The following is a 24,555-nucleotide window of genomic DNA, read 5'->3' on the forward strand; positions in this document are numbered from 1 at the left end:
AGATTCAATTCGTACAATTTCAAAAGATTGAATTGGTGAGGAGAAACGATAGCTGCTGTTAATACATACAAAATAAAAGCAGCATGGTGTATGCACTTAAACTACCAAAGTAGCCCCTTTATTTTGTTTGTCTTTGCAAAGAAGACCTGGCAACCCTGCTTTATGAGTGTATTTTATGCTGAGTCACTTTGAATGGACCTCAGGTTATTTACAGAAAAGTGTACTTGGAGTAGGGAGGATGGAAGGAGAAGCATCTGATTGGCTCGTCGCTTCGACACTGGAGGCGGTAACTTCTGGAAGTGGTTATTCGCGCTGTTGCTTACTCTGAAAAGTATTCTCCAGTACAACTGCAACTTCAAAATGTCTTTCTTAAAAGTGGACGAGAGCTCTGACTTTTCTTATCATAACTTGCCTTACGGAGTTTTTTCCACACCAGATAATGTAAGTAGGCTATAATGCACGGCTGTTTCTGTTTTTACTATCCAGGCAATTACATTACTTTTGTTTTACTTTATTATGTCAGTCTTGTGAAATGAAAGTTTGTGTTTAACTTCCTAAAACAATGTAGCGATGCTTCTCCACACATCACAACATCCATCGCTCTGTCTGTCCTGCGTGTATACATGTGGGGTCCAGATGCCTAAGACCACACTGAAAACGTGGGGGTTGAAAACGAATTTAAACTTGGTAGTTTAAAACACAGAAACGTTATGACGTAAAGTGAATAAGAAATATATATAATATTCTGCACCCGTTCTAAATTACTGATCAAATAAGCAATTATTTGACAGTAAGCAATTGCCCATGTTAAAGAAATAGTTCACCTAAAAATGAAAATTCTCTCATCATCAGTTTTTTGCAAACTGTCGAGTCCATGTCAGCTTGAGTGCATAGTATCATTAAAGAAAAAAGGGAAATGCTAAATAAATTTTGAATTCCCATAGATTTTTCTATTCAACAACTTTTCACTCAATTGTTATTCAATGAAAAAAAATTGTTGTATTTCCACTGTAACTTGTATAATATATATGGATATAACAGCCCAGGAAAAGAATCGGTGTTGCCATTGGAGACCAAATTTTGGACCTTAGTGTTATAAAGCATCTTTTCAAAGGACCGGCTCTTGGGCCCCACCAGGATGTTTTTGAACAGGTGAGCTATATGCATTTAGTTTAGAAATGTTATGGGTTCTTTTGCATAGTACAAAGAAAACATTTTTTTTTCTCCAAAAGCCGACACTCAATGCTTTTATGGCTCTGGGTTATGATGCTTGGAGAGAAGCAAGAAAGTGTCTCCAGATGCTTCTCGCTGCCAACGAGTCCACCCTGCGTGATGACGTCAAGTTAAGAAGCAGGTAAGCATAACCACTGATTATTATGCATCAAACGTGGAAGAATTAGAGGACTGAAAACTAAGTCCTCTAATTCATCAGCAGTTTGAATAAGTTTCAATGTTGGCAGTATCAGGAAGCAGTACAAGATTTAAGTTTTAGGGTCAGCTCCATTTTCTAGGTCATCATTTGAATTGTTATATTAAAAACAAATTCTAAGATCAGCATGATCAAGACTTGTGTTTGTTCCTGAGCGCATTTCCAAATTTGCCAGATTAATTGTACATTTATTTATTTATTTTGGGATTTTAAGGGATAGTTTTTCTGTGGAATAAAAAGGGAGAATTCATGAAGAATCATCACACAGCTCACTGAGTTTTGCAATGTTGTTTTATGGAAAAGAGCTCCAGAAATTAAAGAAATAATAAAGCATGCAGGTTTGGTATGACATGAGAGTGAATAAATAATTTTTAATGCATGACAGATTTAACAATTACAATTTGAATTCTGATTTGTTATCCCCAGGGCAGTTGTTAATCAGAGTTCTGCAGTGATGCATCTCCCAGCAGAGATTGGTGAGTATGACAGAGATACAGACAGCTTGTCACACTTAAGTGACAGCATTTCACAGAGAGTATCTCATTCTGAACCCTTCTCTTACAGACGGTGTCTCATAACTCTTCTCTTTCTTCATTTCTCTTACTCAGTTTATTTTCGATGCAGTGGCTTTTGCTATAGCTTATTTTTTATTCAACTGTGCTCTTCAATATAAACTAAAATAGTAATTCTCTTTGACTGGTGTATGAATCTGGTGTTGTTTAAGGCGTTAGTCTTTAAGTGGTGCTGAAACTGTACTGTAGAGACTTTTGTGCTAAAATAGCCACAAGAGGGCGCAATTCACTTTATTCATTTCCATGGTCATGAAAAAAAACAAACAAACTAGAAATACTAGGGAATTTAAAAGAAAAAAGATTTCCAGACCATGTCAATTTCTAAAAAAATTCAGATCATCAATATAACATTTCAACATTTCATGTTTGTGTTAATATTTTAGTTTTGTAAAGAAATCTACATATAGGAACACTTTATATTTGGCTACAAAATGGATTTCAAGCATTTAAAAGTAAACCTTCAAAAGTTTTCAAAATAATGAGAAATATAAATTCAGACAAAAGTGTCCAAACTTGTGACTGGTTTGCTCAGCTGGAAATATATTTTTTATTTTGTTATTTTATTTTATTTTTTTTACTAGAAATGTCTATTTGTCAGTGCAATCTCAATACATTGTAGATTTATTTAAAGGAATAGTTTGCCCAAAAATTTTTTTTTCTAATAATTTACTCATCCTAATGCCATGCCAGATGTGTAGGACTTTACTTCATCTGCTGAACACAAATTAAGATTTTAAGAAGAATTTCTCTGCTCTTTTGGTCCATACAATGCAAGTGAATAGGTGCTGAAATTTATAAGCTATGTGTAGGTATGGTAGGTGTGGGTGAAACAGATCACTTTCACATTCTTCATGCATATCGCCCCCTACCGGGTAGGGAAAATAATTTAAAGCGAAAAAGTACCTAAATATTGATCCGTTTCTCACCCCCACCTATCATATCACTTCTGAAAGTATGGATTAAAACATTGCAGTCATGTGGATTACTTTGATGCATTTGTGTGCTTTTTGAAGCTTCAACATTTTGAAACCCATTCACTTGCATTGTATAGACCTACAGAGCTGAGATATTCTTCTAAAAAACATCATTTGTGTTCTGCTGAAGAGAAAAAGTCATACACATCTGGGATGACATGAGGGTGAGTAAATGATGAGAGAATCACTGGAAAAGTCATGGAAATGCATTGGTCAGAAAGTGTGTGAAGTGTGTTAGTTTGTGTTTTTACAGTTTATTCTAAATCAGTGTAGATCTAAAGAAGGTGATACTTGAAGCTTCATTTTAATGAAGCTGCTGAATTTTGGAGAGATGCTGATTTAATTACAGTATTTTGACGGCAATTGATTGACATGTTCTTCAGCCAATGAGGAGCAAGAATAGAAGTTCATTGACCTGGGCTGAATCCCAATTTAATACTGCACTGAATTAAATGTATGTACTGTGCTAATGATAATACCATGCATGCTTTGACACATGAAGACAGTAAACCAGTATTTTAATATACAATTGTATATGGAGTGGTGGTGGCATAGTGGGCTAAAGCACTGAACCGGTAAGCAGTGCACTGTAAGTGCACAGTAAGTCGCTTTGGATGAAAAGCATCTGCCAAATGCATAAATGTATATTGTAATGTGTCCAGTATTGCGATATGTAATATAAGCATAGCTGAAGCATGAAGCATTTGCCCATAATGTCCCGTCTTCTACTGTAGCAGAGACTGGCAGCTTGGGACCTTAGCATATGTCTAATATAGAGAAATTGAGGTTTAAAGGGATAGTTCACCCTAAAATGTAATTATGTCATCATTCATCCCCAAGTCGTTTCAAACCCTCCGAGACACAAAAGATGTTTGGCAGAATGACAGTCTCAGTCAACATTCACATTTATATGGGATAAAATATGCAATGAAAGTGAATGGTGAGTGAGACTAACATTCAGCCTAACATCTATTGGGTTCCACAAAAAAAGAAAGTCAAAAGAGTTTGGAAAAACATAAGTGTGAGTAAATAATGAAAATTTTTGGGGGGTTGAATATTCCATTAAGACTAGTTGAACATTTTCATGTCTTTCACCCCTTGTGTGCATCCCTCATTAACTGTTCCAGTCATTTCCCATAATTTTTTATTTATTTTCTCTGTTCACTCCAATAGGTGACTACACAGACTTTTACTCATCGAAAGATCATGCCACCAACGTTGGCATAATGTTCCGTGGAAAAGAGAATGCTTTGATGCCTAACTGGTATGTGAAAGGTTATTAATATTCCTCACCCTCATAAATACTAAAAACTGAACTAAGTTTTCTGCCATATAAAGTATATTATTTTCATCCATAGCCACAGTGAGGGGCTGTATAGCCAGAGGGGAACTAGCTTGGTTTCTCCCAAGTTTTTTTTTTTTTTTTCAATTTATCAACAGACATTAGACATTTAAGGCATTACATCCTCATTTTCTGTAAAGCTGCTTCGAGATGATGTGTGTTGTGAAAAGTGCTATACAAATAAAAATAATGACGACTTTATCATGCTGACTCACTAGCCCCTGTTGACTTTATATTTCCTGAATTCTTGAGTTAGAAACCATATGTGTTAAAGTTTTAAAGACCCAGCAAAGTTCCTTTAAGTTATTCCCAGTGTACGCTGTCAGACTGGCTGTGAAAAACATCATCTAGTAATAATTCTCCCCTCCAAAAAAGAACTATAGCCGTGGCCAAAAGTATTGGCATTGACATAAAATTTGCAAAGTTTGCTGCTTCAGTATTTGTAGATAATTTTTTTCACATGTTTCTATGGTATACTGGAAAACAATGATAAGTATTTCATAAGTTTTAAAGGCTTTTATTGGCAAAAACATTCAATATATGCAAAGAGTCAATATTTACAGTCTTGACCCTTGTTCTTCATAACCTCTGCAATTCCCTCTGGCATGCTGGATAACAGCTTCTGGATCAAATCCTGACTGATGGCGATCCATTCTTGCCTTATTAGTGCTCGGAGTTGATCACAATTGGTGGGCTTCTGCTTGTCCACTCGCCTTTTGAGGATTGACCACAGGTTCTCTATGGGATTAAGATCCGGGGAGTTGCATGGCCATGTATCCAAATTTTATTTGTAATGATCACAGAGCAACTTCATTATCACTCTTGCCTTGTGACATGGTGCTCCATCATGCTGGAAAATGCACGGATCATCACCAAATTGCTCCTGGACCATTGGGAGAAGTTGCTCTTGCAGGACGTTTTGATGTCATTATTTATTCATGGCAGTGTTTTGGGGCATAATTGTGAGAGAGCCCACTCCCTTGGATAAAAAGCAACCCCACACATGAATGATCTCAGGTTGCTTCACTGTTAGCAAGATACAGGACTCATGGTAGCATTCAGCATTCTCCGGACTATCAATTTTCCAGATGTCCCAAACAGTCGGAAGGGGGCTTAATCAGAAAAAATTACTTTGCGCCAGTCTTCTGCTATCCAATCCTTGTACTTCCTCCTGAATTTCAGTCTGTCCTTGATGTTTTTCTTGGAGAGAAGTGGCTTCTTTGCTGCCCTTCTTGACACCAGGCCATTGTCCGTAAGTCTTCGCCTCACTGTGCGTGCAGATGCACTCACACCAACCTGCTGCCAATATTGTGCAAGTTCTGCACTGGTGGTGGCATGATTCCATAGCTGGGACGTCCTGAAGTCTTCACTGCAGTTGAACCTCTCTCCTTGAAGTTCTTGATGATCCGGTAAATGGTTCTTTCAGGTGCAATATTCTTTGCAGAAATTTCATTGCATGTGAGGCCATTTGGATGCAAATCGACATCTTTCTTTAGAGGTAACATTGCTAACAAGAACACAATGATTGGAAGCACTTCTTCCCTCCTTTTATAGCAATCAGTCTGCTTTTATAATCCAATCAGAATGATAGTGATTTCTTTTGACTAGTAATCGTTCACACTTTCCCAGATGCTGCTGATATGATTAGTGAAATTATGTTGGCTGGTCATTTTGTGCCAGGGCCAAAAAACAGTGATATTTGGGTTTTTGTGATAGTAAATTTTTTTGGGCCAATGAAGTTTTTTGCAATTATTTAAAATGTATCTGATCACTCTGCACAATAGTCTAGAAACAATGTGAATCAACACCACAACAACTGAAGCAGAAAACTTTGCGAAACACAAAATTGATGTAACGACCAATACATTTGGCCACGGCTGTATATTTCTTTCCTCATTTTTTACTTAAAAGGCCCAGAGAGGGAGTTATTCACCCAGACAAGGACATGAAATGGAGAGGGACCTGGAAAAAAATAAGTAAAAAAAACAATTCTAGTTTCGTGTGAAACACCTCACTTACCTGAATTGCCCCACATATTTGTCAAACTGTCAGTTCGTCAGGAAAGAAGGAGAATTAGTCTGGAAGAAAATGTATTGTTGATTTACAGTACATTTACATTTTGCTGCTGGGCTTGAGCTGTGGTTTTGCTCATTTAATAATTAATTATCTATAAACAGCTTTTTGTGAGTGAAATCTATATAATATATATATTTTAAATATTTAAATGGAAAATCATTATATATCAAATACAATCAGCCCGTTTGAGCAACAACAAATAAACTTACTGAAGTACAGCTTTGTACGTATTACTTTATTCAGAATGTAATGTAATGTATGGTATTTAAAATATTATACTTAAGTATATAGTTACTAGTGCTTGCTATTGCAAGTTTCTTTATTTCTATTGCTTATACTTAGGCTTAGGGATTTTAAATAACACTAAGTATTAAACTTTGCCGCATAAGTCTTGCATCGTTTTTGCTATGGGCATGAATGATACCTCATATCATGAGGAGAGGTGTGTTGTTACCTTGTCTACCATATACAACACCCCAGCATAATGGCAGCGAGTTTTGCACAGACAAGCTAAGAACATGTAAAAGTCTACTTTAATCCTAAAATGCATAGGTTTTTCGCCAAACATTATTAAATACTTTGGGTCTCTAGCAATCCGGCACGTTTATCTTTCACAAATTGATCTACTAAATTCCCAGATATAGTCTCCAAAATATTTCCTAGACATATAGAAAAAAATAGAGAATATATATATATATATATACAGGATATTCTTGATGATGTTTTGAACTTCATGAATTCTCCCTTTATATTCCACAGAAAAACAATTTAAACTTTCAAGATTTCAGCTTCCACACTTAAATTTCATGAGAGGCTACTGGCTATCAAACACATGCTGAGCTACACATAACACATAAGATGCTCATGTATTTTCTTCACAATATCAGTAGTACACCCACATGACAATATCCAAATCATACAGTTCATGAATTTCACTTGCTATAGTCTACTTCCATGTTGCTTTTTCATAAAATAGAAATGTCAAATGTTAATTAAATCAATTACTGAAACATTAGCGCCACCTAGAGCAAGAAATAGCTTGTATAATATGTACGTGAAGACGCAAAAGGAATACTGATAATTTGCCACTGTTGCACAGAAAATCAATGTGACACAGTAGTCATTTGTATGAAATAAGACAAATAAGACACTTATTTGTCTTGTAATAAACAAAGAAATATATATGCTGACAGTAAACTTATGAAATAATCATAAAGATATGGCACATTAAAAAGGTGGCACTATTACATATCTCGGGTTTTTAATTACCCTATACACTATAATATATATATATATAATAGCACTTCTTGAAAATATGTTGAAAATCGTGTAAACACACATGAGATGAAGACTCCAGTCATTGCAGCTTTGCCTTATTTTATAAAGTTTTATTTTTCATGGAACAGCATTGCCTCATGGGGGCCGACATATTAAGATCATATGAACAGCCAAATATTACTTGCTTTATATTAGTAACCCCCTGTAATTGGACACTTTTGCTCACAGAATAATGATGGCTGATGGCAAATTGTACATTTCTATAATGGCATCAGTTACTGAAACTATCGTTTTTGGGTGATGAACATATTTGTGATTCTCGTTGGTGATCTTAACCTGGGATGTTAAACTTTGGTTTGCCATTTGTCATTTGTTGTTGCTAGCACTGCTGAGAATATTTATTTTATCAAAGATTATTTTATCAAAATATTTGTTGGATTAATTCAATCTAAACAAATTGATATTTTCAATCCCCTATGTAAAGGAATCATAGAAAGGTATTAAAGGAATTTATCAATGGAAAACATGGAAGTCACACATTACCTTGTCCCATAGGCTGAGGTTACCAGTGGGGTATCATGGGAGAGCTTCCTCCGTGGTAGCTTCTGGAACACCAATCAGAAGACCTCAAGGACAGATGAGACCAGACCCAGGTAAACATACACACCCACTTCATGTTTCATTTTAACCATTAGATTTCAACAGTAAGTGACAGCCCACTTTTTTAGCATCCTTGAATTCCATTCAGGTTTTTTGGCCATAAATCAAACCAACCTACTATGAGATGATTCTCAACATTATATCTTTTGATTTGAAGCACACACACACGCGCGCGCACACACACACACACAAAAAGACTGTGTGCTTTATTTTATGAGGGAATTAACTACTCATCCCTTGAAGCAGTGGCGTGACTTCAAGTAGTGCAGGGTGTGTAGCTGCACTGGGGATCAGCGTAAAAGGGGGGCCCGCGATAACCACCCGACCCCTTGAAAGTCAAAAAATTACAACAAAAACAATATATTTTGGGATTAGTACAAAATATGGAGGAAGTTTAGGTATATGGACTATCGGTTTATGAGAATAGGCAGACACTGCTTATTTATTAATATTATTTTCACATTACAGTAATAAAAGTGATAAATATGATTTTGTTTTCACAGTACAGTAATCACTATGAGATTGTATTACACTACAGTAATGAGTATGATATTTAATCGCATAACAGCAATGAAAATGATATTATTTCGCATTATAGTAATCAGAACGAAATTGTTTTAGTTTTTTTTGTTTGTTTTTTTATTACAGTAGAGAATTTTGGTGAGGAAATGTGCTTAATTGTTGTAAAAAATAATTGGACAATGCAAAAAATCCTAATGCTCCTAATAATACATTTTAATTTCTTGCAAAATAACTATTTCAGGTTTTGGGGTGAAATGTGACCTGGAATTTTCATAATGAAATTGACCCATTTATTTAATCAAATAAATGCATTAACTTGATTTGCACACATTATTCCCGCCGTGAATGAGGTTTTCTGCATTAACATATAGTACAGTCAGCACAATAACCAAACAAGGCATGGCCATTTTTCTCATCATAGCAAGAACAGGCTGATTAATGGGATCATGTTTCTAGCAGGACCTCCATGTGGCTGTTGTTCAATTCTGTTGTTTTTCCTTTTGCTAAATGATTGCATTCACTAGCCGGCACCCACATTATTATTACAGCCTCTACCAATCTGATGCTGATTAAAAGTGATGGTGATAAATATTATGCAAGTACAAGCTTTTCTGAACGCTACTGAGTCGTCCATCAAAATAGCTGTCAGTTTGTATTTGTCTTTCCCTCAGCTCAGCCACCTGTCTTCGGGCCAAGCAAGCAGTTGGACATAGAGCTAGAGATGGTGAGTTTATGTGTCATTTGATATAGTTAATTAGTTTAATTATTGAGCATCCTGCCACACACAGGTAATGTATGCAGAGTTATGCATACATTAAGAGTTATGTAGACCACACTCTTTCCCAATTGTTCCGTTTAACAAGATTAATAATCCCAGGAGAAAAGTCCTTACAATGAATATACTTTGAACAGAAAGTTTTGCACTCAATTGATCATTTTCTCCTGCAGCAGCACTAAATCATCAAGGGATGGGCAATATACACTACCATTCAAAAGTTTGGACACACCCTCTTCTTTTTTATTTCTATTATTACTATTTTAGAATAGTCATCATAAAGAACACAAGTGGAAGAATGGTAATGATACAGTGACAAAAAATAAATATAATATTTTATATGATGTAGCTCATATTTTAGCTTCTTCAAAGTAGCCACCCTAAACATTAACAGTATTAAAGGAGTTCCCATGGCTGTTTTTCCTTCACTATCTGGGCCAACTCATCCATATAAACCAAACAATTTTTATTTTTTTTAAAGTTTTGTAAAGAAAGTTATATATAATGTAAATACAATTAACATCTGCTTACAAGCTAATATCATGCATTTAAGCATACACATTTAGATCATTCTACAGTGAGTTTTGAGGTGTTTATCTTCTTCAAACAGAGGAGCTGTCATTACGTTGAAACAGCCAATCCAATTCGACAAAAAAGGTGTAATGCAAGACGTAAAATATGGTATATCTTGTAAAAAATAATCCAGGAATGGGATGTTTTTGTATTTGTCTCTCAGGCATTCTTTGTGGGAAAAGGGAACGTGTTGGGAGAGCCCATCCCAGTGGAGAAAGCTCATGAGCATATCTTCGGCATGGTGCTTATGAACGACTGGAGTGGTAAGAAGCAACAAGACATTTTCTTTTAATTTTTAAATAGGTTTTAGCTTTTTTGCTGTTCATTTAAATAATCATGTGGTGCGTGTGACAAATAATTGTTTTTAAAGTACAAATAATCAATAGTTTCTCAATTAATATGATCATACATACAGCATGTGCAATAAACATTGATAAAGCATATTGTTTAAAATGGTTCAAATGAACTTCATAAGTAAAAAATCTTTGTTTTTAAAATAGTTCTAAAAATTAAAAATCTACAAAATTACCCTCATCCTCATTATTTCTGTCTTTTGTTAATGCAACCTGCTTGTGCACCAGTTCACAAGTCTCAGCTCACTATTTTTGATTAGTAAGAATTGTTAATTTCATTAAATCATACTGAGTGCTTTTTTATTTTAGTACACTGTATTTTATACCACCATCTTCCCTTTAAAACCTCAAACCAGTTTTTCATTTTCTAATTTCATTTTCAACTCCGTCATATTGCCAAAGAACATAACTCTTGCTCTTTAGTCTTGTCCTGTTGTCTATACAACAAACATAGTGAAATATTCTATACAATTTCAGTTTACAAATGAATCTTTTGTAAATTGTGCCAGCAAAGACAAAATAAACCTATATTGCTAGAGAAACCTCAAGCATAACTCTCAAGGTTTCTTTAATCATTCACAGAAGCCTGATGCTGTAAGCCTGACATGCCAATGATTTATCAGTGTTCCCAGTCATGCCAGATTGGCATTTCTGAGCAACAACTGGCTGTCAATTCTTTTTTATATTCCACTTTCCCTTTTCAAACACTCCCACTTCAACATACTGGCCAATATTGGTTTTTTTATGAGCCATCGAAGAGACTTAGGAAATGAGAAAGTCCTGCAGCAAAAGATGATGGAGAACGGTAATGCTGTGTAAAATGCCTCTATTTACCCAACATCTGTTTAGTTGAATGGCTTTCAGAGAGAAAGTTATGTTTGTTTCGGTGTATTAAGGGGATAGTTCACCAAAAATGTAAGTCCTGGCCTACTTTTTACCATGGAGCACATAAGATGTTAAGCAGTATGTTAACCTCAGTCACCATTCACTTTCAATGGATCTTTCCACACAATCAAAATGAATGGTGACTGAGGCCTAACATCTCCTTTTGTGTTTTATGTAAAAAAGGAAAACATAAGTATTTGGAACAACACAAGGGTGAGTAAATTATTTAAGACAGGAGGCAAGTAAAGTCATTTTTATTTGTATAGCACTTTTCACAATGCATAATGTTTCAAAGCATGACACACTTTTTTTTATAATTAGTTTTTATCCCCTTTTCTCCCCAATTTGGAATGCCCAATTCCCACTACTGAGAAGGTCCTTGTGGTGGCACGGTTACTCACCTCAATTTGGGTGGTGGAGGACAAGTCGCAGTTGCCTCTGCTTCTGAGACTGTCAATCCGTGCATCTTCTCACGTGGCTCGCTGTGCATGACACCACTGAGACTACGCACGTGGAGGCTCATGCTAGTCTCTGCGATCCACTCACAACTTATCCCAAGCCCCATTGAGAGCGAGAACCACTCATCGCAGCCACGAGGAGGTTACCCTATGTGACACTACCCTCCCTAGCAACTGGGCCAATTTGTTTACTTAGGAGACCTAGCTGGAGTCACTCAGCATGCCATGGATTTGAACTCGTGACTCCAGGGGCGGTCATCAGCGTCAATACTAGCTGAGCTACCCACACTTTTTTAGTATTTTATTTTGTCCACTCATAATGGTTCTTGCATCAAAAGCAATCATAATTCAGGGCTCATTGCTAAGATTTCTTTCTACTGGCCCAATTGGGCTAGTGCTTCAGATTTTTACTTGCCCTGCCAAAATTTTCACTGGCCCCAACACAAAAATTATAAATAGCAAGTAAAGACGCTGACTACCACCCCTTTAGTCACGAGTTCGAATCCAGATCGTGCTGAGTGACTCCAGCCAGGTCTCCTGAGCAACCAAATAAGCCCGGTTGCTAGGGAGGGGAAAGTCACATGGGATAACCTCCTTGTGATCACTATAATGAGTGGTTCTCGTAGGGGCGTGTGGTGAGATCTGTGTGAATGCCATGGAGAACAGCATGAAGCCTCCTTTATAAAAAGAATGTGAAGTACTTTGAATTAAAAGTGCATAATTTAATATTCACAGTTAAAATATTTGACACATTTTACTGTCTGTAGTTTCACTACAAACATTATTGGCTGACGCAGGCTTATTCCACCATTTTTTACATGAACATAAAGAACTTTGAAATACACACTAATAATTATCACTAATCATTTCAACCCATTTTACTTGATTCTCCTTCCCTTTTCCCTTCATCCTCACCCTACCACTCAATTTGCTTGTCATCCAGAGCATAGAAATAGGAAAGAGTGTCCTTGTGTTGCTTGATCAATATTTGGTTTTATTTATTAATAATAATTAAATATTAATATTTGGTCAAAGACAAATTTCAACCACGGTTGACAATAAACTTGTATTGTATTTTATTATTGGTTTGAGCTTCTAAAGAGGTCTATTTGTCATTATTTTTCATGGTTACATTGTGAGTTTCATTAGAAGGTTATTTCTTGATCAGTCCATTCCTTAACTCATCATTAATTCATGCTGAAGTAAGGATAAATTCAGGTATTAATTAATGATTATTCATAATGTTATTATAAATTGTTACCAATAAGCTCTTACTGTTTTAAAGTCAGTAAAATTCTCATAACTAATTTGATAACTTGAACCGTACATTTAACACTGTCATTACTGAGATTTTGTTTGTCCCATTCCCTTGCTTCTGTATATAACAGATTTTTATATTGTACATATATATATATATATATACAGTGAGGAAAATAAGTATTTGAACACCCTGCTATTTTGCAAGTTCTCCCACTTAGAAATCATGGAGGGGTCTGAAATTGTCATCGTAAGGTGCATGTCCACTTGAGAGACATAATCTAAAAAAAAAATCCAGAAATCACAATGTATAATTTTTTAACTATTTATTTGTATGATACAGCTGCAAATAAGTATTTGAACACCTGAGAAAATCAATGTTAATATTTGGTACAGTAGCCTTTGTTTGCAATTACAGAGGTCAAACGTTTCCTGTAGTTTTTCACCAGGTTTGCACACACTGCAGAAGGGATTTTGGCCCACTCCTCCACACAGATCTTCTCTAGATCAGTCAGGTTTCTGGGCTGTCGCTGAGAAACACGGAGTTTGAGCTCACTCCAAAGATTCTCTATTGGGTTTAGGTCTGGAGACTGGCTAGGCCACGCCAGAACCTTGATATGCTTCTTACAGAGCCACTCCTTGGTTATCCTGGCTGTGTGCTTCGGTCATTGTCATGTTGGAAGACCCAGCCTCGACCCATCTTCAATGCTCTAACTGAGGGAAGGAGGTTGTTCCCCAAAATCACGCAATACATGGCCCCGGTCATCCTCTCCTTAATACAGTGCAGTCGCCCTGTCCCATGTGCAGAAAAACACCCCCAAAGCATGATGCTACCACCCCCCTGCTTCACAGTAGGGATGGTGTTCTTGGGATGGTACTCATCATTCTTCTTCCTCCAAACACGGTTAGTGGAATTATGACCAAAAAGTTCTATTTTGGTCTCATCTGACCACATGACTTTCTCCCATGACTCCAATCATCTGGATCATCCAAATGGTCATTGGCAAACTTAAGACGGGCCTTGACATGTGCTGGTTTAAGCAGGGGTACCTTCCGTGCCATGCATGATTTCAAACCATGACGTCTTAGTGTATTACCAACAGTAACCTTGGAAACGGTGGTCCCAGCTCTTTTCAGGTCATTGACCAGCTCCTCCCGTGTAGTTCTGGGATGATTTCTCACCTTTCTTAGGATCATTGAGACCCCACGAGGTGAGATCTTGCATGGAGCCCCAGTCCGAGGGAGATTGACAGTCATGTTTAGCTTCTTCCATGTTCTAATGATTGCTCCAACAGTGGACCTTTTTTCACCAAGCTGCTTGGCAATTTCCCGTAGCCCTTTCCAGCCTTGTGGAGGTGTACAATTTTGTCTCTAGTGTCTTTGGACAGCTCTTTGGTCTTGGCCATGTTAGTAGTTGGATTCTTACTGATTGTATGGGGTGGACAGGTGTCTTTATGCAGCTAACGACCTCAAACAGGTGCATCTAATTTAGGATAATAAATGGAGTGGAGGTGGACATTTTAAAGGCAGACTAACAGGTCTTTGAGGGTCAGAATTCTAGCTGATAGACAGGTGTTCAAATACTTATTTGCAGCTGTATCATACAAATAAATAGTTAAAAAATCATATATTGTGATTTCTGGATTTTTTTTTTTTGATTATGTCTCTCACAGTGGACATGCACCTACGATGACAATTTCAGACCCCTCCATGATTTCCAAGTGGGAGAACTTGCAAAATAGCAGGGTGTTCAAATACTTATTTTCCTCACTGTATATATATATATTGTCTTATTGTGTATTTCAATTTATACATTATTTTCTATCCACTTTTTTATTTTTATTCAAGTTTTTTATTATTATTATTATTATTATCTATGTATGTGCACTGAAGTTTCTGTCACCAAGACAAATTCCTTGTATGTGTAAGCATACTTAGCAATAAAGCTGATTCTGATAAATACATGGATCAGTAAGTATTTGCTAGAAAGATTGATTAGTCTTTAGGGAATGTTTTCAGCTTTAGGATGAGGATTTCTGGGTCATATATCAATGATGACTCATTTCGAGTTTGATGTTTATTGATATAAAAGTGAATTGATGTAGGCTAATTTAAAAAGAACATTACAACTTCCATGTGTTTGCTATCATGATATTAAATAGGTTTTAATCCAAGAATTACACTAGGTAATTTAATATTTATTAGAAATGAAGACATCCCACTGATCTAGAGTCTGCTTTTCCATTCTCACTAGTAATTGAGGTTTGGACTTGTGGTTGGGAAATGGATTAATACAATTAATACAAAAATTGTATTATTGTATTAATATACGCATACCCGTGGACAGAGGGAGACTAAGCCTTCCAACCTTACATACGGGGGCCACATCTGTTTGACTTTTTCTTTGCAATTTAACTGAAAATATGGTTGAGTTGCTCAACAGTGTTACGGCTAGAACGCGTGTTTCGGTGCATGAGAGAATATCGCCACCCACTGTCATTCAACGCCACTGATAGCAGCCACAAATTCCAGTACTTGATCTGCACTTATGATAACACACACAAACTAAATGGTTCAAACTCCTGTTCAAGAACTGGTGATGTTTCTTCTGCACTAGACACTTACCTGACAAAAGCCATTCCAAAAAATGGTGGGGACAAAATTGGCGAAGGCAAAAAGTGGTATAGTGATATGTCCCAACCATCCCACTGGTAAATTATGCTTGTGCTGTGCTCTGTTATGGTCAGCTGTGAGAATTTTTACTTCAGGAAATGATTCCTTTAATCAAATTCTTGAACAGTTTATCATTGAAGTCAAGATTAATTAAAAAATAATCTTATTTACTTTCTTAATGCACATTCCTGGTCTTATTTCGCATAAATCTCATGTCAGTCCAAAAAAAAGTTTATCTTTGTAATCTTTGAAATTACTTTATTTTCAACCCGGAATTTGAGTGGTGCTTGCTCATGCAAACGTCATTGCCATATTACTAAATGTTGTGGGTAATTGCTTACTTGCCCAAGTCAAAAGATCTCACCCCTAATTATCTATGATATTCTGGTCTCAAGAAATGGCTCAGGTCCCTTAGGAAAATAATAACACATCTCTCCATTACAAGCAGCACGATTTGAGATACAGTTCATGTCTGTAACAAAAGCCATGCAGGATGGGTTACACACCGAAATGAGTTTATTCCTATGCCTAACTCTAAGTAAGAGCAATATTATAGTGATACTTACCTGAGCAATACCACCTAAATACTTTTCTGTCCACTCGAATGATTTTAAAGATAAAATGGATGTTTGATGGTGTACTCCTTAATTTTCTTCCTCATTAAAAAAGTTTTCATTCTAAAGAAATTAATAGTTTTTTGAAACATATTTAAAATCATGTACACCCATATGAGTTGAAGATTCCAGTCATATCAGTGACATTATAAAAGCTGTTTTATTCTACATGGACCAGGTCCTCTCATGGGGGCTGCCATGTTAGGATCACATGACCAGCCGAATACTTCTTGCTTAATCTCAGTAACCACCGATATTGGACACTTCCACTCAAGGAGTATGTTAATGGCTGACTGTGAATTGGTAACTGAAAAACTACTGCATTTGAATAATGTTGCATTCATGCCCCTATGTGTCAGTGTTAGCCCAGACAACATAAATAAAAGAATGACTCTTTACACCTTTAAACAAGCTCCCTCTTTGTAGTTATAAAACAGAATAGATTATAATAACTTAATACTCTATGTTTCTCTGTAATTACTTTTTCATTATTTTCAAGAATGTCTCTGTTTTAGCTTGTCCCCACCTATACTTTTTAACTTCTCTTCTATGATACATTTTTAAATGGTTTATTTTGCCATTTTTAGTTTTCATAAAAACTTTAAAAAAATGCATAACAAAAACAATGTTTTTTGTTTTAATTCAAAGTTAATTGACTGCTAGCAAGCATATTGTGTTAGAAAGTCAAGGAAAATTTAATTTCCATCACACACAAAATCTACTCCTTCACATATTATTCCAAAATACACTGGAAGGTTGATCAAGGCTGTCATTAGTCTTTATTCCAGGATATGTGATGATGATTTTCTACTGTAGATGAAACATAGGATGAGAAAGTTTCATTTTTCAAATGTGCCCATATGTCACCCATATGTTCCACAGCAAAACTAATTGTTAAGAGTATATGATCCATAAATGAATGAAAAGCAATTACAGTGGATTTCTATCTCTCTTTCCTTTATGATGCAGCTCGAGATATCCAGGCTTGGGAATATGTTCCATTAGGTCCATTTCTTGGCAAGAATTTTGGAACCACCATCTCACCTTGGGTCGTTCCCATGGAAGCACTGATGCCTTTTGTTGAGCCAAATCCAATCCAGGTAAGTTGGGTCAATACTATTCATAAAGAATGTCAACATTACTGGCCAGTTTTTATAGTAGCCCACTCAATGCACAGGCTCTGTTTCAAAACACTAGTGATCTGCCTTGCTATCTAAAATTATAGCATATTTTTGATGCCTACTTTTTGGAACAGTCTTTGGGTTGGGAGCGAGCTTAATAGGTTCTTGTAAAAAAGCCACAATGTACTGATTAGTGCCTCAGTAAGAACCATTGAAATGCCTTATCTTTAAAATGATGGTCATAATTAGCATTTATTCAACTTTGCAGTAATGGGCTTTATTCAACTAACAGTTACAGCCCTGTGGAAGGGATACTTCATCATCACAGAGGGATCGGAGGAAGTGTGCAGACTTTGCATTTAATGGGGAAATGAGATGTGTTAAATCCTTTGAGTTACAATAGCAGCTTTCCTCTTTCTCTGTAGCACCCAGACACCATGAACTAAGTGAATGAAATAAAAAGTAATCTTCGCTTTGATGCCTTGATTTTTCAGGAAATCGAATGTCATTTGTCAAAATACATTGTTTTTTTCTTGATGAGAATGTTGTATTTGTGAGTTTTCTGCTGTGCTAATGTTTTTATTTGCAAGAGTTTGACAGCTCTTGGACTTTAGTGGCAGTATGTTTTTTCCTAGTAGGGAACGTATCGTACAGTGAGAGGATCAAAATGGTTGTGTCTGAAATCGATGGATGCTGCTTTTCTCTCAATTCCTTAATTGATAGTTTTTTTGCAATAGAATGCATCCTAAATTCAAGTGACTTCTTGGTAGAAATGTAGTTATGAGTTGAAAAAAAAAATGACATTTATGATATAGTTTACTACTTTCAGCTGCTCCATCAGTCATTTTTATTGTTTTTTTCCTCGACCACTAAACCGCACACACAGGATTATAACATATCATTGGCAATGAAGGATACATTTATGTTGCCTTTAAAAACTGACCACAGGAAGGCATCTTAGTAGACAGGATGTTACACAAACAATGATTTAGACGTGCTTGATGCTATACTGCCTATAAACACTGCCAACAAAAGCAGCATTTTTCAGGTTTCGGTCACAGCAGAAATGTGCGCACGATATTTGCTGGGATTTTTCTGATGTTATTTATTGAATTTTAGGACCCTGTACCTCTTCCATACTTACATCATGATGACCCTTACATATTCAACATCAACCTCTTCGTCACAGTGAAAGGTCTGTGTCTGTTACGTCTGCCTGTTCTTGTACATCTGTATAATGTTTGTGTGTATTCAGTGATGCTTTTCCACAGTACTCACTTTTATTTTCTTGCTCATGTATCATTCCAGGTGAGGGAATGCAAGAGGCAGCCAACATTTGCAAGTCCAATTTTAAGGTAAGAGATTGTTTTGCATTGGCATGCTGCTGTCTCAGTTGTGCCATCAAACTCATACTGATAACTCCTACTGTAGTCCATTTAGTTTTATATTCATTCCCTTGGAAAAACTCAAGAACATTCCAAATCAGGAGCATCAAAAATAAAACAATTGCTTGCATAGAAAAACTGCATAAGGTCAAGACACTGCAAGTGTGCAGTCCCATTGTACATATTTAAAGCTGAAGTAGCTTTTTCTGTTTTAAAATACTGTCTCCTGTCTCAGCTTAATATTCAGAGACAACTATAAGTAAGCCATTTATAGGTGAATTTTCTATAAAACTGTCTCTGTGGCACTATGAACATTTCTCTGTAAGTTTTGAGCTACCTGCTTAGACCCAGGGGGTCACATTCATATTATCAAATATTTTTGATAATTCTTTTGGCGCCCTAATGTCTTTAATGGTACAAAGTAATGTTTATGAAGATATTGTGTAATTCATATTTTACCCCTTGTACCCAATAGAGATTTTTATCACCACATAAGCATAGTTTTTGGGTGAATTCCTATCTAAAGTGATCATTCCTTTGCTTCAAGAGGCAGAACCCTTGAAATGGGCATTCTGAAGGGAGCATGGCATTACTGTATGTATGTACCCTTTGGTAACAGTCTTGTGGAAGGGCTCTTCATAAAATGTTTTATTTTTCTAACTTTCGAAAGTTTCGATTGGAATGACCCTTTAAGTGGCGTCCACTTCAGTGCTCTTCAAGGGTGCAAAAACACAGTTTGGAAATCACAGTTTGTTTTCTCTTTTTTAAATATTCTGTATACACCCTTACATATTCATGTGTGTGTGTGTGTGTATATGTGGCCTTGCATCTGTCTGACCTCCACACAAAGTGCCCTGTGCAAATTGCACAGGCTGATCTCATGAAAATAACTTAACAGTGGTGGGATTTTTGCAAAAGTACACTACATAGTTCATTATATGTAATACAAAAGAAAGCAATTTCTTGAGTCAGTGTGTCTGTAGCGACTCCCAAGCAGTGATGAACAGTAAAGCTAAAGCTGTTTAACTTTATTCCACAGCTGTAGAATGGTGTTAATTTAATGAAGATAATGGAATTTTGGTCAAATACATCTTGTTTCCTCTGTGTAAAAATAGCTGTCTGAGCAGGGTCCCCTCTTAGTATTTCACAGTAGCCATTGCCTACTCATGTTGAATGTTTATATTTCACAATGCAGACTATGTGAAAGTTAGTTATGTAATGCAAAAAATGCCTTCTTTTTTGTTTATGAAGAAATAATCTGCTGTTTTACTGGTGATTTGTGTGAAAGTAAGTAAAAGTCATTGTTGTCGTGCCTCTTGTGTCCATGGAGCCTATCCCGAATTGATTATGGAAGTGCAAGTAGATGCAGTGTCTTTTGCTGTTTGGCTGGTAATGTCTTTAGTTGGCATTTATGTATTTCCTGTGTATTTAATTTTAAGATAAGTGATGCAATGAGTGGTAGATTGCGGTCGGTAGCAGTTTATTCTCTTTGGAATCCATCCTAAAACAGAGAAGATGAAGGCAGTGGTCAGTGAAGTTTGCCTCGTAGTCTGCATGGAGGCTTGCGACACTTTATTTTCAGTGAAGTCCAACCTAAAACCAGTGTGCATGCAGTGGCCAGTGAAGTATCCCTTGTTGTCTGGCTGGAGTTGGCAGCAGTTCATCCTCTATTACGTCCATCGTAGAAGACTGAAATAATGCAGACAGTGATCATTGAAGCACCCCTCACTGTCTGGTTGGCACAGACTACAGTTAGTAGTAATCGCTCAGTCATCAGACATCACAACGTCTGGCTAGACTGAAGCTGAGTCTGGCAGGCTCTGGTATTCTCGGGAAATGTAACAGGGAAACAAGTGCAATAAAATTAGCAAAGATGCCATTCAGTTAATTTTAAAGCAGAGTTATAGAATATGAGAAGTGTTTCCGGTTCCTGCAGACCTGACTAGAGCAGCATACCTACAGCTTGAGGGATAAATTAGATGTATGCGTGGCTAAAGAGGTGACTCTTTAGTCTAGACTAAACTTCTAGACTTAGACTGAAAGATTGTGTCGGAGTCCCAAAAAATTCTAGGAAGACTTCTCTTCCTAGAGTTTAGAAGCCAAAAAGGAAAATTATCTATCTTCTTTTGTAGATTTTAATATTCTAGGTACTATCAACAGGCCAGAATTTTGCAACCATAGTATACATGGTTGATTATAATGTGATAAGAAGTCACTTAAAGGGTTAGTTTACCCAAAAAATTTAATTCTGTCATCATTTACTCACCCTCATGCCAGCTCAGATGTGTATGACGTTCTTTCTTCTGCAGAAAACAAACAAAGATTTTTAGAAGAATATCTCCACTCTGTAGGTCCATTCAATGCAAGTGAATGGTGGCCAGGTCTAGTGAAATATTTGATATATTTTGATCTGTTCAAAACCAACTGGATTGCTTCTGAAGCGGATTATGGAATACCTTTATGCTGACTTCTCCTTTTTGGAACTTCAAAGTTCTAGCCACCGTTCACTTGCATTTTATGGACCTACTGAGCTGAGATATTCTTCTAAAAATCGTCATCTGTGATCAGCAGAAGAAAGAAAGTCATACACATCTGGGATGGCATGAGGGTGAGTAAATGACGAGAATTTAAATTTTTGGGTGAACTATCCAATTAAGTACTAGAGAATTCAAAGTTTCGTAAGTAATTCAAATAATTTTTTTAATTTATAGAAATTGCAATAAAAAATGTTTGCAGGTGTCTTTGCACCATTACCTGCTTTGTGTTATCCCTTTAGTAAACTGAGCGCTAAAACGACAGTGTGTGTAAATTGAAGATGTAATCAGTGGGCACAATTCACTCTTAGTGAATTCACATTCAGGTTGGGCTTTTTTGTGTTATCGGTTCTAGGAAATCCCTATTCTATTGGTGCAGTAATGGGCTTTACAGCAGATCAAAGGAATTACATTGTCTTTTTTTACTGCCACTTAGATAGAAAGCCATTTTCTCAATTTGTAATAGACAGCAGCTACATATAATGTATTTTGTTTTCTCAGTACATGTACTGGACCATGAAACAGCAACTGGCACACCATACGGTCAATGGCTGCAACATTAGACCGGGCGACCTGCTGGCATCAGGCACCATCAGTGGACCGGTAAGTCAGTGTGCAAGCATGTCACTAATATATTGAATAAATTAAAGGAATAGTTCACCCAAAATGAAAATTCTGACGTTATTTACTCACCCTTATGTTGTTCCAAACTTGTAAGCTGGTATTTTATGGCTATATTCTTCAGAAGCCATACAATAGCTTTGTTTGAGGAACAGACCTATCATTCTCTAGTATGCAAACTGCCGCATTGTGAGAACAAGTGTTTTGTCGTCAGAGATGTCAAGCTTGGTGTGAAATGTCAATGTGCTTTTTTTTAACAGTCATGTCAAGTCAACCTTTATTTATAGAGCACATTTAAAAACACCAGAAGTTGACCCAAAGTGCTTTACAGATCAAACAAACTAAATATATAAAAAAAGACTGATTTAAAGTTAAATATAAAACATAATAAAATAAATTAAAAACATATAAAAATACAACATCATGTATTAATCCACTTTAACCTATTCAATGATCTATTCAAATGCCACAGAATAAAAATACATTTAAAAAAAAATAATTTCAGTCACAAATTACATTTTTATCCTTTAATATAATGGGAAACTGGATCCATAGAACTTGGTCTCACATAGCCAAAGTATTCGCAATAAAGTCTATCAAGACTTGGCTGAATATTCTCACCAAGAACCACCCCCTTAGACAGGAAAAGAACGTCTGACCAAAATTAAAAGCGACCAGCAACAGACTTTTTTACATGATGTTTAAAGGAATGTAAATCTGAAATCGCATTTGACACAACTAAAAAAAACTAAGCAGATCACTGTATACATTTTGTCCAAAGGACTCACTGTAGCAGCCTGGTATCACCTTACTCCAGTAAATTGCATAAATGTCAGATATGAACTTCCTTTTTCATTTGCAATATGCATCTGAAAAGTGTAATGTAAGCATTGATAGTAATATTGTGTAGTATTGACTGCTCTGTTTTTGTTTGTGTTAATATATGAAGGATCCAGAGAGTTTTGGCTCTATGCTGGAGCTCTCATGGAGAGGATCCAAGACTATTGACCTTGGCAACGGAGAGACAAGGACTTTCTTGAAGGATGGGGATGAGGTCATCCTCACAGGTGGGGTTTTTCGATGGTTTTTGATGGAGTGTGTTGTTGAACCACATTGTTTTGTTTCCAAAATAGAAGAGTAGTCCCTATTAAGTTGCCCTATGGTAAAGGATATCCCTTCTCTTTCTGCAGGTTATTGCGCGGGTAGGGGATATAGAGTGGGCTTCGGTCAGTGTGTAGGGAAGATCATTCCTGCACTGCATCAGTGACGTACCTCTCTTCCCCTACAGTTTCAGACTTGTATTCACAACACTTTAATGGAGACCACAGGATCTTGAAGACATATAAAGTCAAACTATGTTGTTTAAACATTGGCACAATAGTTCTTCAAATATTCCTTTTAAAGGTGAAGTCTAATTTGTGCAACATAAGCAGCACCAAAGATAATTGCACAAATAATGAAAATAATGTTTTCAAACATACAGAAGTCATCAAAGGCTATCTATTATATACAGTTTTTATACTGCATTGTTTTCTTGAGGCAACTCAAGAACTCACTTGTTTTTTGATATTGCAAAATTTATATTGAAATCTCAAAAAACAAGTCTCCAAAATTATAATACAAGGCATTTATGGGCTTCTATGTGTTTGAAAAAATTATTAATGCTAGTCCACTTGTCATTACAGAAATGACACACCTCATCGTAAAGTGTTTGAGCTGGTTTAGTACCCGTCGCTGTTACCGAAGAATATCACAATAAAGTTACTGATTCCTTATAAACTGTCTTATGTCATGCTTATATTTGCTCTGAGCTTGCTTCTAAAAATGTAATTTTCAATAGAAACTGAAGCTTGACTAGTGAGCTGCCTTGCTGTCTACTGCCTACTTACTATAGGTAGCTGTCTTCTAAAGAAGGATGCTAATGGAATCTTTAATGACCAATTTGGAATGCTCTACAAAGGCAACAAACCTCTGCGTAATACAAATAGCATTCTTCAACTGAAACTCATGGGAGCCTTGACTCACAATTGATTTCAATAGAGTTGCCCATTGTTGCTAAGCTAACCATTTGATTGGCCTACATTAAAAAGCATAAAAATACACACAAATATTGGGTAAAGTGGTCCATTTTAAATTAGACAAAAATAGACAATACTTTTTGGCATTGAATGAATTAAGCATGCTTATAATCAACATTTCTCTCACTTCATCCGCCATCTTACAGTAACAATACATTTTTCATTAAGCTCACTGATATGTGATTGCATAATTTATTTAAGAATACATGTGATGCCACCTTAGAATTTGGCCAAAAGAAAGTATCTTATCAGGCAACATAATCATGCTACCTTCCTTTTGGAACAGCCTTCATATTGAGAGCATGCCTATTGCCTTACATAGGCAGCCATTATGTTTTGGAAGAGAGCCAAAGAGAGACTTTGTGTATTAGCAAA

General features: G+C 36.3%; 1 protein-coding gene across 1 annotated transcript; it reads left to right on the forward strand.

Annotated features, from left to right (window-relative positions):
* The first annotated feature begins 274 nt into the window (after positions 1–274).
* Positions 275–23,894, forward strand: fah (fumarylacetoacetate hydrolase (fumarylacetoacetase)). The gene is made up of 14 exons (XM_052137871.1): positions 275–441; positions 1,042–1,152; positions 1,233–1,354; positions 1,856–1,905; positions 4,149–4,239; positions 8,227–8,324; positions 9,525–9,577; positions 10,365–10,464; positions 17,411–17,541; positions 18,682–18,757; positions 18,871–18,917; positions 21,983–22,084; positions 23,052–23,169; positions 23,293–23,894. The coding sequence occupies exons 1-14, from the start codon at positions 361–363 to the stop codon at positions 23,367–23,369; spliced, it is 1,257 nt and encodes a 418-aa protein (XP_051993831.1). The 5' UTR covers positions 275–360; the 3' UTR covers positions 23,370–23,894.
* The last annotated feature ends 661 nt before the right edge of the window (positions 23,895–24,555 follow it).

This window comes from Xyrauchen texanus, chromosome 1 (assembly GCF_025860055.1).
Source record: "Xyrauchen texanus isolate HMW12.3.18 chromosome 1, RBS_HiC_50CHRs, whole genome shotgun sequence".
NCBI lineage: Eukaryota > Metazoa > Chordata > Actinopteri > Cypriniformes > Catostomidae > Xyrauchen > Xyrauchen texanus.